The sequence below is a fragment of the Engystomops pustulosus genome, chromosome 4, assembly GCF_040894005.1.
Source record: "Engystomops pustulosus chromosome 4, aEngPut4.maternal, whole genome shotgun sequence".
NCBI lineage: Eukaryota > Metazoa > Chordata > Amphibia > Anura > Leptodactylidae > Engystomops > Engystomops pustulosus.
This window is the reverse complement of record NC_092414.1, coordinates 205,118,789-205,135,037: the sequence shown is the minus strand read 5'-3', so window position 1 is coordinate 205,135,037 and position 16,249 is coordinate 205,118,789. Positions and strand designations below refer to the sequence as shown.

Here is a 16,249-nt window from a genome sequence, read left to right as displayed (position 1 = left end):
AAGGTGCATGTGCCCCCCCCCTTACCCCCTCCACCTTGGTCTTTCTGATGTAAAATAATACAAAAGAGGGACACAAAATAAGAAAATGAATTTTAATAGTAGTTAAACAGAGAAGCCTCATGGTTAGAGAGTCGCATAGTTCTATTTACTGCCTGTAAGGGGCGCTACTCATTAATCTGAACCCACATAGATGCTTCTTTATACAAAGGTCTTGTCCATGTATCCGGACAGCACCAAAGATCACAGCAATGAGGGACGTGAAAATTCCACAGGTTTTGGAGAAAGTTCTGGGTCTTCTAGATGGGAGATAACTGGAGAGGTAGTGTCTATGGGCTGACGGATCGGCTACAGGAAACAAGGAACTTGGGACCATTGGAAAAACATGGCCGCCTGCCCATGGGTCTATTGCTGCAATGTCATAAGGCCTCATTCACACTTTACACTTCTTGTACCTGAGAGTTGGGGTTGGGCTTTGAGCCCGGGGTGCCACAGGTTGTCCGGATTGTAGGGCACAGGTACTGCCAGGTAATGTCACCAGCTTAGAATAGTAAATAAATTGTTTCCTCTCTCCTGGGCTCAGACGCTTTGCAGGGAGGCTTTCCTCTGGCCGCAGTCTCTGCCGTATGTGGGTAGGTATGAGAGGTTAGTAGGAATCTCCTGGCTTGCACCCATAGGCACGCACACCTGGGGGTGGTCCGGCACGCAGTATATGTTCATCCTGTCTGTAGACAGGGGCAGGAGACACTTCCTCATGGGTGGCACGTCATGTACTGGGTACGCCTTGCCTTCTTTCTCTGGGCCCAGGATGCAGTCTGGGGAAGAGACCAGGTCAAGATCTAAATACATGCATGCCTTTTAGGGAAAGGAACAGACCCTGGACTAGTGAGTTGGGAACAGAATCTTGGCTTGTAACTTCTACACCAGGCCAAGTCAAGAGATACTCCTAATGGCCATACACCTAGCCAAGCCAAAGGATATTCCCAATTGCCCTTCCCCTCCATTTACTTCCTTAGCAAAGCCTTGAGTGCATGTGATAACGATAGAGAGGTCACTGCTCGACACTAGAGATGTTTCAGTTTGTCCTACAAGACCCAGATATATTGGCAGCAGAAAAGCCGATTCAGCATTTTGATACCCCTTGCTACTATCCTTGGATATGCCTGGTCCAGGGGACAATCATAGCCATGGCTAGGGGCATCAATTTGAGGGATTGGCAACATGTCCAGGTTGTGCAGGCCAAACCTGAACGTAAACATTGTGGGTCCTCTCTCTCTACTAGACAATGGCAGCTTGTATCTCCGGAAAAAAAGTTCTACCTTCACTCACAAGGTTCCTAGAACATGCTTCAAGGGTTTCTGTATACAAACTTCTCCAAAATTCCCCCTTGACCTTCTGATCTCCTGTCGTGGCATCGTCTGCCATTTGACAATGCATCTGTCCTACCTATCGCCACCCACGTCCTGATTCTCGGGAACTCTGTATGTGGACCTTGGCCTGTTGCCCGAGCCCTGGTGCTTCACACCAGTCCAAGGCTGTCCATCACCTAAACTTGGACCATTTGGTTACCTCCCTGTTGGTGATAGCTTACGTCCATAGAAATGGCCCAAAATCAATTTGTTTTGGTGACTATAACGTTAAAGGGGTTGGCCACTTTACCTCATGTTTATTGTAATGTGTGTGGGGGCAGGATAGGAAGTAATTTACCAATATTCATCTATTAATAGTCCTGCTTCACTTTCTTGATATGTAAAGTGAAGCCTCCTGTCTCTTACCTCATCATTTTACCTCATCATTTTACCTCATCAGCCAGAGACTCCTGTCCATAAAATGGCCGCAGATGAAGGGTCATGTGATCTCTAACTGTCTATGAGCAATCTCCCTGCCAGGACCGTAGTCTTATATTCATGATACCGTCTTAAGGTCCTGGCAGTGTGATTGCTCATGGACAGATAGAAATCACATGACCCTCTATCTGCGGACATTTTATGGTCAGGAATCTCTGGCTGATGAGGGGAAAGACATGAGGCTTCACTTTACATATCAAGAAAGCAGAGCAAAACTATTAGTAGATGGATATTGGTAAATTACCTGATATCCTGCCCCCAACACTTATTAACATTACAAAAACATGAGGTAAAGTGGCCAACCCCTTTAAGATGATCCACTACAGTAAAACACAGCTTCAGCTCAGCCTTACCTGCTATGTCATGTGCTAGGTCTTTGATGAGATGCCCCACTATGGCGTATGCGGCAGCTACCACCACCACCCCGGCCATGAGCAGATAGATGACAGCTCGGGGCAGAGGGATGAGCTCCATTTCCATCGGCTTGTAATCGGCATACGTGGGGTTGTCATTGGACACAGAGTATTGGTAAGACGCCTGTTGCTGAGTGCGGCTGACGGTGAGGTTCAGGGTTGATCCGGGCTCAACCTCCATTTCCTGAAGAGAAGGTTGCAATGTCTTAATATGAGTCTATTCAGGGTCGTAGTACTGGCGGTATTATATTTATACTATATATAATACTACACGGTGTTCACTCTTCTAGGACTACCAGCTACATATCACAGACTAACATAAGACTGTAAGCTCTTCAGGCAACTATACCTGCTGTAAGCTCAGATCCACATCTGGAGTCTAGAGGGAAACTTAAAGGAGTAATCCTAGGTTGTTCCGAATTTATCAGGCAGTCAATAGCCCTATTAAAATATGAAGTGTAAAGGACACCCCTGTACCAGCAGGGTCCACTCCATCCTTTACTGGGCCAATCAGTAGATTCATGGACATGTAACTGATGAGACTGGGAGCCCAGTGCCGGAATCTCTCAGAAATTGCTTAGCACAGCGCTGGGGTATCACCAGCATTCCCTTCTGGGGATAGGGGATAACCCCCATTAAAGACCAGCACATCTATGTGTTATAAAAAAAGTTACAGGCAGTTAAATTTTGTGGAGAATTGGGATCTCTATCTTTATTCCTAACTAAGGTTGTATATCTTCTGCTTATCTTTAAAATGACAACAGAAACATGGATCTAAATGCTAAAGAGTCCAAAAAAGAAGCACTTTTCTCTGCTCATTTCCACATGATTTTGGAGAAGATTTTTAATAGGTAAATGGACGAGATTTCACATAAAAGAGGGAATTCTAGAAATTACATTTAAATCACTGCCTGAGGGGGCTGGTAGTTTAATGGGGTAAAGTCTGAAGCCCCTTTAATTTAGAAAATTTTAGGTATACGCCTTTAAGCTCTCTACGCGCTATAGCTCCTCTGTATATGAAGAATAATACTCACTTTTCAGCTGTTATGCTCTGCAGGTAGGTTGCTGGTGGTCTCCGCAGTAGAATGGTGGATGTGTGTGCCCTCCGCACAGCCTGATAGTGACTCCCTCCGCATCACTGTGTGCTACTGGCACAGCTCGGCTTGTGACATAACCCCAGATTACCCTCCCGGGGAGATGATGCCAACTGCTAGCACAGCTTAATCCCTACGTCACATCCCAATATGTTCTCATTATTCCTCATATCATGTGTTGTTCTTGTCTTCTTTCCTACATTTTCTACTTATTACTGAACTCCATATGCTTCAATGTAACCTCTGACCTAGGCTTAGGTCAGATTTTAGGGCTGCGTTTACATTGTAGCTGCATAGAGGAGTGTTATCATTCTCGTGCTGAAACACAATGGACTCCTGGTGACAGTGGCCTCAGTCTGGAAAATCAGAACTAGACCCCAAATAGACTCCATGATTAGGACGCAACCGGCTCCAGCTCCGGCTCTGAAATTTTAATCTCATAATTCGGACCCCAGAATAGAACCTGAAATTCACTTAAAGTGGTTTCCCCAAGATTCGGTGTTCGGTCTTTCTCGTAGGATGGGGGATAATATGCTGATTGATGGGGTCCGACTGCTGGGACCCCACGGATAACGCAACTGCAGGTCTCTTTCCCAATAATAAATGGAGCGACGGGCTGAGTGTGTGCCATGACGCTCTATTAGCCTCCAGACGGAGGTGATCTCCGTTTGTGGAACAAGGACGGTGTGCACAGGACCCAACACAGTCACGCATTCCTCTTAACCCCTTAACAACTTGGCCCTTTTTGGTTTTTGCGTTTCCATTTTTCACTCCCATCCTGCAAAAAATCTAGAACTTTTTTTTATGTTTCCTCGTACAGAGCTGTATGTGGACTTGTTTTCTGCATAACAAATAGTAATTGTACCGCTGGCGCACTGTTACAGATCTGCAGCAATGACAGGTCCTGGAGTCTGCTGTGAGGGCATCTGATGGCTGTTCCCCAATGACGTCGCAGGGAATAACAATTAAAGGTGATAGGGTGGTGCCCAATTCGTTAATGGCCACCATCTCCATGTAATACAATGTGGGTTACCTTCATGGGGCACCCACTTTGAGGTTGAGTTTACACAATGGTGCACATTTACTTACCCGTCCCTGTGCGTTCCCCGAGGTGCATCGTCTGGCGATAATTCACTGTGCCGCAATTCACTTACATTGTGCGCCCGATATCCTGCATTAGTCGCCCCCTGTTTAGGTCCGCCGGAGTTCTCCTTTTTCTTCCCAGTGTATGTAAGTGCATGGCTTGTGACACAATTTAAACGTTAAATCCCGCGCTCAGTCCACATCTGTCGGATCGTCCGACGGCCTGCCCCCCGATTTGTGTCGCATGAAAGCCGACGCCCCTGCGCCAAAATCCGATCGTGTACACCAAAACCCCCTGCTAAATGCATCGGAATATCCGACGATAGTGTGGTCTGCAGACCCTTAGTAAATGAGCCCCAATGTGTAATAATAATAATTCCTTTATTTATATAGGACACACAGATGAAGGAGAGGTCCACAAAGAATGATTTTCCAGTGAAAATCCCTTTGAAATTTGGTAACCTGACAGTTGTCTTACACAATAATACAGATACCAAAATGCTCCCTTTTTTAAGTTTTTAAGTAATCATGACGCATCCATAGTTTGTGCAGAAGTCCTGCTTTCTTCTCTGCTGCGTCCATGCGGAGCTCCGAAGCCGGCAGGTCCGATGACGGCATCACCTCGCGCCTGCCGGCCTCTGTGCTGCACAGCCAATGCAAAATGATAATGTAGAGAGCTGACGGCTTCCTGAGTCACCAGTGCACTCAACTCTTTCTCCGTCCTGAGAACGCCGATATAATTGAAGTCGGGACGGAGACCGCGTTGAGCCACGCCCCCTCGCTTCTACAGCGAGGATCCCCGGAGTATGTGAAGCCACGCCCCTTTAGGATTCTTTCTGATTCGTTCCCGCCGGCTCCGCGGTCATTTTGAAAATGAAGCTCCGCCCCTTCTGCTTTCCCGCCTCCTGACTCTGTGAGGAAATTGTGATGTATACAAGAAACAGCGGCCGCCATGTTTAATTGTTCATGAAGAAAGTGAAGGGAGCTGTACAGCTCTTCTCTGTCACCTGGGGAAATTATTTTGCTTTTTCACTGCTTTAAAAAGTCATTGTGTAGGTGTCATGTGTGGGTTACATTTGTTATTACCCTGTGTGACAGATTAGAGGAGCCCCAAATATTACATCATCTTATAACATCAGAAAATAATTAAATACGTATATTTTATAGATAAAACAAGGTTTTTTTGTGGTATAAAACTATAATAAGAACAATATGTATTTACCATTGACACTACAACTATAAAATGTATATTTTTGATCTAATTAAAAAGGTTTTTTTTTTTTTATCATAATCTCCAAATCTGAAAATAATGAAATGTAAATATTAATGACTTTTATTTTTTTTTACATTTTATTGAAGGGTTTTTGTTTCTTTTTTTCAGGGTGGGCTTTAGTTTTTCTAGGGTACAAACACTTTTTAATTTTTTGATTATTTATTCCTTTTTTGGGGGCGAGGTGGCATTATTTTGTAAATTATGATGTCCATGGTGGATAAATATTGGGACATTTAAAGTTCCCCTTGCAGCAATAGCAATAAAAATGTTATGTATACTTCTGAGTGATCTCCAATACGGCTTTTACATCGGTCACTAAGGTAATTTGGGAGATGGAAGCGGTGGTCACAATCTACCATCAGGATCCACCATGATAAACCAGGGACATTACTCATAGATCCAGGCAATGTGACTGTAGTAATCTTCTTATATGTGTTATACACGGCCTCCTCCCTTCTAAAATCAACTTTTACAATTATGCTAAAGAGCTCTGGGAAGTGTAACCAGAGCCACTGCTTTAGCTTCACAGGCTGGTACACTGCACAGGGGCACTTCTCCATCCCACTGTCCTGTTGTGAGATTACATCAGGCAGAGGTAGGGAGAAATGCTGAGGGAGCAGAGGGGAAGACGCACAGTGTAACAGCCTGTCTAGCCAGTGCATGGAGGGGCTCCGGGAGACCTTCTGGCTCATTAGCATAATTTTAAAAGTTGATATTAGAAGGAAGAAGGCCATGGATAACAAATATAAGTAGATTTCACAGTCACAGTGCCTGGATCTATGAGTAAGTGTCCCGTGGATTATCAGGCTGGATTTTGACAGTAGATTTCCCTTAAAGGGATTGTCCAATGAAAGTAACTTATCTGCTCTCCACAGGATAGAGATGATAATTTACAGATTTCTCAGGATGCGACTCCTGTGATCACCAGCAATCGGGATCATGGAGGACTATGTCATGATCCACTACTGTGGGTTACCTTCATGGGGCACCCACTTTAAGGATAAAGATTGTGTATTGAAATGCGAGTGAAACTCCCCCCCACCACAGAACACGTATCTGCTCTGACTACAATGCTTGCGTTCGGAACATGGGGAGGAGTTTTGGTCAAGAGGAAGAGTTTCTCCCGATGAAATCCACTAAACATCTTGACATCCCCCCTCGCCACTCAAACATGTTGCATATGTAAAAGGGGAGATTATACGCCATTGCGCAGATGCCCTAGGTGCTACTGACTGTCACATCTGAAGGCCGTGTTCACACGCTGCGCTTGAGCTATGCTTTGAAAACTAAATTCCAGCGCAATCGGGGAGTAGTTAAACTAGTAACACATGTTAACTGGAAAAACACACGATGCTCAATCCCAATTGCAAGCGTTTCGGTGTAGACGCATGCGAGTTAGGCCTCATTCACACGATCTTAGGGGGATGTATGTAGGACATGTCCTTTATTTCTTTTTTACCACGTTACTTAAATGTAAAAATTGACCATAGAAGGTAACATTATTTTATTTTTCTTCTCCAGTTCTCTTACATTTTCCCCTCTGGTGACTGTTCCTGACGATCTAAATGGCAGACAAAGAGATGGGTCAGAGAGAAATACGTGAAGAATCCGTAAATTCAGGTGCCGAGCGGGCCGGCCCATCTGATAGTCAGGCCTCTACTAGGTGAGATCTGCTCATTGAAGAACACATCCCTAGAAAGTATTCATGCCATGGTTACCAGGGTACAGAGCGCACTCCTGATTAAAGGAAACCTACCATTTGATTTCATTATGAAGCAAACATACCTTGAGAATGCTGTAGCTACACTGATGCAGACACATATCTTGTTTTATCCCTGAGTTGAGTTGTTTTGCTAAAAAAAACAATAACATTCAGGATTTTGTGAAAGCTGGATTGCATACTGGCTAACACACTATACAGACTAATCAACCTGAGCTAGATAATATATACACAGCAGCTGAGGGATGGTGCAGCGATTGATTACTTCTGCCTGTCAGGCACAACACAGTGATTACATCGTTCTCGGAACGCTGGACCATGCTCACAGTGGTCCGGCATATTCATGAGGGGGCGGTCCGAGGCACTGCTTCTTTCCCGGACAGCCCATACAATGCCATAGGCCGGCGGTGACTGCCAGGCTTCATGCGGCAGACACCTCCTCAAACCGCCCCCTCATGAATACGCTGGACCGCTGTGAGCATGGTCCGGCGCCCCAAAGGTATGGCAGTGCAGTGTTTGCTAGCTTTATCGGAAGGTTCTGATAATGCTAGCAGTTCAATACTGCTAAAAATGTGGTAAAGCTAGGAGCCGCTTACTTTAGTAAGCGGCTCCTAGTGTGTTTTTTTTTTAATTTAAGAGGAGAAGCGCGGAGCAAGGCCCATAAGTGACAGAGCTTTATCATTTATAATTGTATAATTGTTTTCTCATCAAAACCACTCAGCTCAGGGATTAAACAAGATATGCTTCTGCATCAGTGTAGCTACAGCGTTCTCAAGGTATGTTTGCTTCATAATGCATCAAATCACATGGTAGGTGTCCTTTAACACAGACACCATGACAGTGTAATGGCCTCATGGGGTTCGTGAGCTAGACACACAAATTGTGTACCTTGAATCAACACTGATATCACACGTCCACATTTTATGCGGATTCACATGCATCTGAATGAGCCCTAAGTTTATTGGTGGTACTTCGGTGTCCTCGATTCAATCTTGGACATTTACTTTTTGCAATGAGGCCAACCCAATGATTGGTTAAGAGCTGAAGGTCCATAGCATTGATCCTGTCATCTCCAAAACAGAAAAAATGCAGTGCACGGGTTTTTATGGAGCAGCGTTCTTAACCTTCATGATTCTGCAAGCCTTTTATACAGTACAGGCAGTCCTGCACCTATGGCTAAGGTGCAGTAAATTGCAAACATCCAGAGGTCCTTTTGTAACTAGGGGTCATCTGTAAGTCGGGAGTTCTTAAGTAGGGGACCGCCTGTACAACATGTTGTGGTGACCCCCAACCATTAAATTATTTTCGTGGCTACAGTTATGAAACAACTCATAATCATAAACTCATCCGTGATTGGCAGTAACTCCTCCCCAGTGACTAAATTGTGTCTAAAAGCGCAATTCAAAAACAGCATTACCTCCAAGATTCTTGGAAAAACCCCTTTAAGATTGCTGACCTATCTTAACCCCTTGCCACAAACTACTGTACGTCAGTGTGCTGCTAGGGGATTATAAAGAGGGATCACAGGCTGAGTCATCTCCATATAGCACAGGAGTTTGCTGCATATTGCTGGCACCAGTCTTACACTGGGGGCAGGACGGATCTAGGACAAGTGGATATGAAACAGGATAGACCATGATAGGAAGTAGACCATGGGAGACCGTAAGAGGAAGCTGATCTAGCCTCTTGGTGTCAGTGTGGCTCTGGAGTGGAGTCCTGGTTCTTAGGAAATTACCATTAGTTTTTATGCTTTGTGAACCAAACATAACTGGAGAATAGTGTAGCAACACTGATGCAGAAACATATCTTGTTTAATCCCTGGTTTTGCTCAAAAACAATTATAAAATTCAGGACATTGGGAAAGCTGGGTGCCTACATAAACACATTGGGGGACATTTACTATGGTGTTTCCGCCAGTTTTGTGGCGCTTTCACCGCATGTTCTGCTCTCAGACCTATTTATTAGCTGTCGGGGACAGAAAAAATGACTTTTTCCGTCTGCTCCGACTCTTCTCCGAAAAGGGGCGTGGCTTTGGCAGAGTGGAAACTCAGACAGAATTAATATGTGTCACAGTCATTTTTGGGCGCTGTAAACTGGCGGAAAGTAGACCAAAAGAAAACTGGTCTAGCAGGGACTGTTGGACACATTTCTGGTGCTCGGGACAGATTTTGGTCCCAGGGACAGAAAATGGTCTCGGGGACAGAAAATGGTCTCGGGGCCAGAAATGTCTCTGCACAGCTCTACAATATTAAATGTGTGTCTTCTTTCCGAGAGCAGGTCGGTAACAAAGCCAATGCAGACACCGACACTTTAAGTAAATGTCCCCCAATATACATGGAGCTTCCTGAACTGTCCAGACAGGACCAATCAACCTGTGCTGGATGACTCATATACAACAGCTGGGGGATGGTGTAGCGATTGATTGATTACTTCTACCACTTGGTTCAGGTTTCTTTAAGACCATTGGAAATACGCGCTTTCTGGAAATATGTCTTAGACCGCGGTCACACGTACCGCTAGGCGTCCGTTCATAACGCCACGCTAGCGTGTGATCGGCTTATCAATCGCATGCGTTTCCCTGGAAACGCATGTGTGTACGTGTCGACCTCCCCCTGTGCGCTAGCGTCACATTATGACGGGCCCCAAGCGGAACGTGTGACCGCGGTCTCCGGCGACCTCTGTGAAAGGGACATTCAACCCCAAAGGGGTCGAGATACACAGGTTGAGAACCACTCCTATAGAATAACAGCAAAAATACTGAAGCTAAAACCGACCGAAATCTGACCCTTTTCATGCCACAGTGACCTATTTGTCAGGGAGGTAAACACCAAAGTATTTAGTGCTAATTTCCTCACTGGATTACACAGGATTTCATTAATTAGAAAGGACTTTTATTTCAATTAATGAACTACTGCCAAGTTAATTCTGTTAACAATGTTTACTATCAGGTCTGTATCCAGGGACAAAATATGTCAGGTTAAGGTGTGTTTCAGACTAACATTTGCTCACCTGGGCCTTAGGCTAAATTCAGACCATTCGCCGCCAGGGAGAGGAGGAGTGGGTGGGCGTTGCATACTCCCACCCCTCTCCATAGAGAAACATGGCAAACTGCGCCATATTCCAGGGAAAGATAGGACATGTCCTATCTTTTCCCCAGCTACGGAATGGTAACGTGCTGCATTTGTGCTGCACCGTACCACTCCATATGGTGCTGTGCGCTCATTGCTGGCCTGTGGGGGATGTACATCCGATGTATATATGAATGCGGCCTTAGCCCTAGCGAGCATACAGCTGCGCACTGGAGAGAGGAGGCGTGATCACTGCATACATGGTGCCCGGCCGTACATATGGGAAAAGATAGTGTGCTCTATAGCTTTTCAGTGGATGTGCACAGTGCAGTTACACCACTGCGGGGTCTCCATACCATGGCCGGGAGCCCTAGGCCGGTGCCACACGCACCGCTTTGTCTGCGTTTGCCTCGGCCCAATCCCATCGGCGTTTCTATGGAAACGCCTGCTATAGGGAACGAGCCGCTGGTGTTTTGAAATTAACACAAAACACCGGCGGCTCGTTCCCGACTGCAGGCGGTTCTATAGAACCGAGGCCCGCCACCGTGGGCGCAGCTTTGTCTGCGTTTTCAAACGCAGACAAAGCGGTGCGTGTGGCACCGGCCTTAGGGTGATGGCACATGTGGCGTTTTTTCAAAAACGGACTGCTCAAAAACGGCCCAAAAACGTGTTCAGAACACCACGTGCTCCATCCCACAGCGGTTTCGGATCGGAAAAAAACACGTGCGTTTTTGACCAGTTTGAGATAATTGGTCAAACCTGTCAAAAACGCATGCGATTTTTAACGCATACGTTTTTTTACGATTTGAAAACGCACTAACTAAAAACGGCCTAAAAACGCCACGTGTGTCTTCACCCTGGCTTCTGCGGATCGATATCCTGCACCAAACTGTGCAGCTGGATATCAGTCCCTCACACATTAGTGTGAAAGAGGCCTTAACCTGACTTGTCTCTGGATATACACCTAGTTTTGAAACTTATTACAAACCCATTGGGCAAAACGCCTGCGAGTTGTCACCACAACAAAGAGAGAGTGTTTTACATTTTTAAAAATTATCAATACAGAAAAAAAAGCTTAAAAAGAAACCGGTTTGAAAAAAAGGCTTAATTGCATCTGTAAATGTGACCTGACCAAGAGGTTAAAAGACCCGGACTAGAAGCCTCGTAGGTCATCATCTCCATGACGAGGATTAGGTTGGGTTTTGTGCGTATAGGACAGACCGGTAATATTAGTATTAGAGTTGTCTGAATTCCTTTACTTGTAGCGTCTTTGATGTGTTTTATCAGCAGATTTTTATATCCTAAGGCTAAAAATACACAACCGTGATTGGTCCATAAATCACGGACCGTACACTTTTCCAATTCCACAAACCAAACAGTGCTGAGTAGAGACTCCAAGCATCACAGTGTATATTTTATCTTTATATACTGTAGTATATGTTCCTTCCTCAGCACTATGTCCAGTCTGTGACATCCGTCCATCGCACAATCCGTGACTCACAGCTTTTAGGACTGAGGAATGTTTTCACTATATGTGACCCTGGCTTTGAGGTCCATACCATATGGGTTAAAGGGAACCTGTCACCAGATTTTACCCTATTAAAGTACTAGCCCTCTGAAGTTGAGTGTGAAATGTCCTTTCTAGACATCCCTCTTTTATGTGAAATGTTTTGCCTATGAACAAGAATTCTCCAAAGTCAAGTGAAAATGAGCAGAGAAGAGTCATATTTGCTTGAGATGAGTCAAGTTTTGATGCAGCAGCAGGAGCGTCACTTCAGATACCTCTATCTTTGTTTCTTCAATACCCAGAAACATAGTGTTGGTGTCATATTAAACATAAGAATCTTGTCTTTCAGATCAGATCGGTTCTGCTAGCTTAAAATAATTCTTATCTTTAATATGACAACATATTTCTAGGTCCCATAGAATGGAAGATAGGGGTGTCTGAAGTGACCCTCCCCCTGAAGCCTCTAAGCATGACTCTTCTCAAGCAAATATGACTCTTCTCTGCTCAACAGGCGAGATTTTACATAAAACAGGGAATTTTAGAAAGGACATTTCATCCCCTACCTGAGGGGACTGGAAGTTTAATGGGGTAAAATTTGGTTACAGGTTCCCCCTAAGTCTGGGGTGTTTTCCTCTTGCATACATTAGGTGTCTATTTCCATTTATTTTCCATCAATTAGGTGCAATAACAATCTGCTGTATAATAATGTATTATTTTGAGACGATGGAACAATAGCACCACCTTGTGGCCAAGTTACAGGGATGTATTTAAAGCAAATGACCAAGATTGTTGTACATTTTAGCTTTTCATTACAACTGGGCCCGACGCCATCCCTGGTAGAGATGAAATCAGAATCGACTAATAGACACCTTGTGCACCTCTGTTGCCGTCACATGCCTGTACACATCACATGCTACAAATAAATAATCTCACATCATTTTACATGGTATAAAAACTATCTCTAGTCACTAAGGAATTTTCTATTGATCTGGCAGCAAGGCCGGGCCTTCAACACCCAGTCCTGGATGTGAAGCAGCAGGCACCAGCGGCACCTCTGAAGGAAAGACTACAAACTATTTCGCTGCCCTGGACTCCAGTGTGGAGGTGCTACAGAGCCGCGCACAAACCCTGATTGATAAGATCAATGAAGGACGCACAAAGGACCAAACCATGATGAAGAACTTTAACACAAACCTTAATATCAAGGTAATGGCTTCTATCATTATTATATGATCAAAAGGTATGGAGATAATTCACTATAACAACAACTCCCCCATGTTTCCTAGCATAATAAATAGCACATCCCATATACATGTCTATAATAAGACTAGTCCAGTAATTTGGGGTAAGAAGACAGGGCCCCATAGCAGACTTCTTAATTGGGCCCTACACCCTCAGAAAATATACATATTTTGTATACTTGGACATTTATGCACAGATATATACATTTATACACACAGATCTGTCCCAGTAGCTGCTGAGCACATTGGGGTAGTACATGGCAGGAATTAGAGATGAGAGGTCCTGTCGTTCTGCTGTGTTCTCCTTCAAGATTTCTTATCTGAGCTTCTGGCTCAGCTGTGTACTGTGCACTGTTATATACATATTATGCTGTACATTGTAGATAGCAGAATATGTATAAAGTAAGGCTTTAGTGTCTCAGATCGGATGCTAGGGCCCCCTGACACTGTAGGCCCCATCGCGGCTGCTACCGCTATGATGACGGCCCTGGCTTGTGATTATAAATTATTTATATATACAGAGAAACAAATGCAAATCTGCATTTCTGTGCGCAATGGGCGTGGCCGTGAGTTACGGTGCATCCAATTGTCATTTGCATATAAATAAAATATAACATTTCCCTGCCTTTAGGGTACAGATTTCTGCAGAAAGAAAGCCCAACCTAAAACTATGCCGAAGCATAAAATCGCTGTATTCAGATTAATGCAGATTTGCCAACATACCCAGGAATATGTTATATCCATGTGGGCATGGAGGGGAATAGAGGGGCACGGCTGCGGTTGGAGTGGCCGGGCGCAGGGCGTTCCTGCCCCGTGCCTGCATTCTAATGCAAAACCAGCAAACTTTTGTTTTAACAAAAAACTAGGCTAGACCTGGCCAGCCAGATACAAAGAAATTAATTTCTATATCCTCTAAAACAATGCAGCATGAATGGACGTCCTTAGGGGCGTTATCACTTTTTGGGCTCTTAAACTAAATTGTAGAGATTAGTCGTCCCCTCCCCACAACATATTTCTGTAATCAGCTTTCAGCACATTATTGTCACCGCATTATATCCCCTGAGGATGCAGGTAGCCGGAGCAATTAGAGAGCTGCACAGAACATCCTCTGCCGTGACTTACAGCGCGCAGCAAAGTGATTTCACCTCCAGCTGTGACGGAGAAACTACAAAACATCCCTATAGTCCAGAACACAATCTGCATCTCACTATTAGATTTCCTGGCAGTCGCTGATGAATGATAATTTTCTAATTTGGCAAAAACCAGGAAGTTACCGCATGTGACTGGCAAAAGCGGAAAATCTCGAAATAATCACAATTATCCAAGCACGTAGTAGTGGGCGCTTTTCCACGTGAGGGTCTCGTTGAGTCGTGGCTTTTTGTCTGGCAGGTGGCAGATGTGTCCCGGCGTCTGGAAACCAGAATGTACACGATGTACGAGCAGAACAACGCGCAGCTAGAGGTCAGGCTGCAGGAGCTCACCGAGGTCATAGAAAGGATCAGGCAGCTGCAGGACGAGCTCAAGCAAGTGTGTGACACCGTGGTCACCGTCTACGAAGACCTGGGCCTACAGCACAGCTGAGAGCACGGGGACCCCACCATGTGCAGGCTACATTGACCCGGACATGGCTTCTACTTCACAGGTGTTGGGAGTTTTCTTTTCAAACAGCCATTTATGTTCTGCATTATTCTGTGTTGTGTTAACAGGAAGAGGAATTAGAAGATTCTCTCTCCACTAGCAAAATCTTTAAATAAAAGTTTCTCCCAGGTGAAAGCTTTACGTATTATTGGAACTAGACCAATGCAGTCACTGAGCTGTGTTTTTGGTCTGTGTTAGAGTGCAGTCATTTGTTTTCATTTATGTAACACTTCGGAAATCCATTCACTTGCCAACAAATGGCGTTTCAATCTACCTCTGGACCGCAAGATTTTAGCTTAAGGGCGCTGTCACACGTTGCGTTTGCAAACGCAGACGCAGACCAAACCGCGCCCACCGGGCGGTCCGCGGTCCAATCGCATCGGCGTTTCTCTATGTTTCTATTGAAAACGCCGATGCGATTGGACCGCGGACCGCCCAGTGGGCGCGGTTTGGTCTGCGTCTGCAAACGCAACGTGTGACAGCGCCCTAAGGGGGTTTTCCCACAAACAAAAGTTAGGTCCTACCCATGGGATAGGGCCCATCTTGCTGATCAGTGGGGGTCTCAGTGCTGAGACCCCCACAAATCCCAAAAACGCAGCGCTCTGCAATTTCCGTCAGCTCCATAGAGATTAACGGTCATGCGCGGCCGTCTGCTCCATTAATCTGACAGAGCAACGAGGGGTCCGATGGAAGTACAACGGACCCCTCGCTTTTGTGATCTGTGGGGTTCTCAGCACTGGATAAGGCCTAACTTTTCTTTGTGGGAATACCCCTTTTAAATGTATACCTATGGTTGTTATATCAGGAAACCCAGCCTTAGGGCGCGGTCCCACGTTGCGTTTGCAAACGCAGACGCAGACCAAACCGCGCCCACCGGGCGTTCCGCGGTCCAATCGCATCGGCGTTTTCAATAGAAACATAGAGAAACGCCGATGCGATTGGACCGCGGACCGCCCGGTGGGCGCGGTTTGGTCTGCGTCTGCGTTTGCAAACGCAACGTGGGACCGCGCCCTTAGGGTTGTTTCACATTAGTCTGTGATCACTCCGTGACTAGTGATGTGCCACAGACTGATCACTATGGTGGGAACTCATTGATATATGATGCACAGAGTTCTTACCTGATATGTAGCGGAGCCGACTGTTGGACTGATCACGTTCTAATGTGAAACAGCCCTTAGGTGTCCTTCTAAAAGCAATCAATTGAATGAATGCAAACTGGAGGAATTGAGGGTGCTGTCACACGTCGCGTTTACCGCATGCGTTTAAAAACGCATTGCAATAGCTGGAGAGTGATTTGCCTAATTAAACAGCTGCTAACACCTGTGTTTACAAAACGCAACCGTTAACGCATTGTTAACGCATGCGTTA

The 16,249-nt window shown here is 45.3% G+C and overlaps 2 protein-coding genes across 3 annotated transcripts; one reads left to right on the top strand and one right to left on the bottom strand.

Annotated features, from left to right (window-relative positions):
* Window positions 1-78: 78 nt before the first annotated feature.
* Window positions 79-3,446, bottom strand: SMIM44 (small integral membrane protein 44). The gene is made up of 3 exons (XM_072149576.1): window positions 3,292-3,446; window positions 2,198-2,441; window positions 79-812 (listed from the first exon to the last, which is right to left on the bottom strand). Exons 2-3 carry the CDS (start codon window positions 2,436-2,438, stop codon window positions 577-579), a joined length of 477 nt encoding a protein of 158 aa, XP_072005677.1. The 5' UTR covers window positions 2,439-2,441; window positions 3,292-3,446; the 3' UTR covers window positions 79-576.
* A 1,682-nt stretch (window positions 3,447-5,128) lies between these two features.
* Window positions 5,129-15,016, top strand: SYCE2 (synaptonemal complex central element protein 2). 2 transcript variants are annotated; one of them, XM_072144638.1, is made up of 4 exons: window positions 5,129-5,347; window positions 7,229-7,370; window positions 12,998-13,208; window positions 14,633-15,016. In XM_072144638.1, exons 2-4 carry the CDS (start codon window positions 7,273-7,275, stop codon window positions 14,822-14,824), a joined length of 501 nt encoding a protein of 166 aa, XP_072000739.1. In that variant the 5' UTR covers window positions 5,129-5,347; window positions 7,229-7,272; the 3' UTR covers window positions 14,825-15,016. The 2 variants fall into 2 exon arrangements, with proteins under 2 accessions (XP_072000739.1, XP_072000738.1); XM_072144637.1 differs by lacking the exon at window positions 5,129-5,347 and adding an exon at window positions 5,354-5,486.
* Window positions 15,017-16,249: the final 1,233 nt, after the last annotated feature.

Excerpts from the sequence above, each read along its gene's own strand:
- SMIM44 (XM_072149576.1), bottom strand. The coding sequence starts at position 2,438 with ATGGAGGTTGAGCCCGGATCAACCCTGAACCTCACCGTCAGCCGCACT. Across the intron at positions 813-2,197 it reads CCTAGCACATGACATAGCAG|ACTGCATCCTGGGCCCAGAG; the intron begins GTAAGGCTGAGC and ends TCTCTTCCCCAG.
- SYCE2 (XM_072144638.1), top strand. The coding sequence starts at position 7,273 with ATGGCAGACAAAGAGATGGGTCAGAGAGAAATACGTGAAGAATCCGTA. Across the intron at positions 7,371-12,997 it reads GATAGTCAGGCCTCTACTAG|CAAGGCCGGGCCTTCAACAC; the intron begins GTGAGATCTGCT and ends TTGATCTGGCAG. Across the intron at positions 13,209-14,632 it reads ACACAAACCTTAATATCAAG|GTGGCAGATGTGTCCCGGCG; the intron begins GTAATGGCTTCT and ends TTTGTCTGGCAG.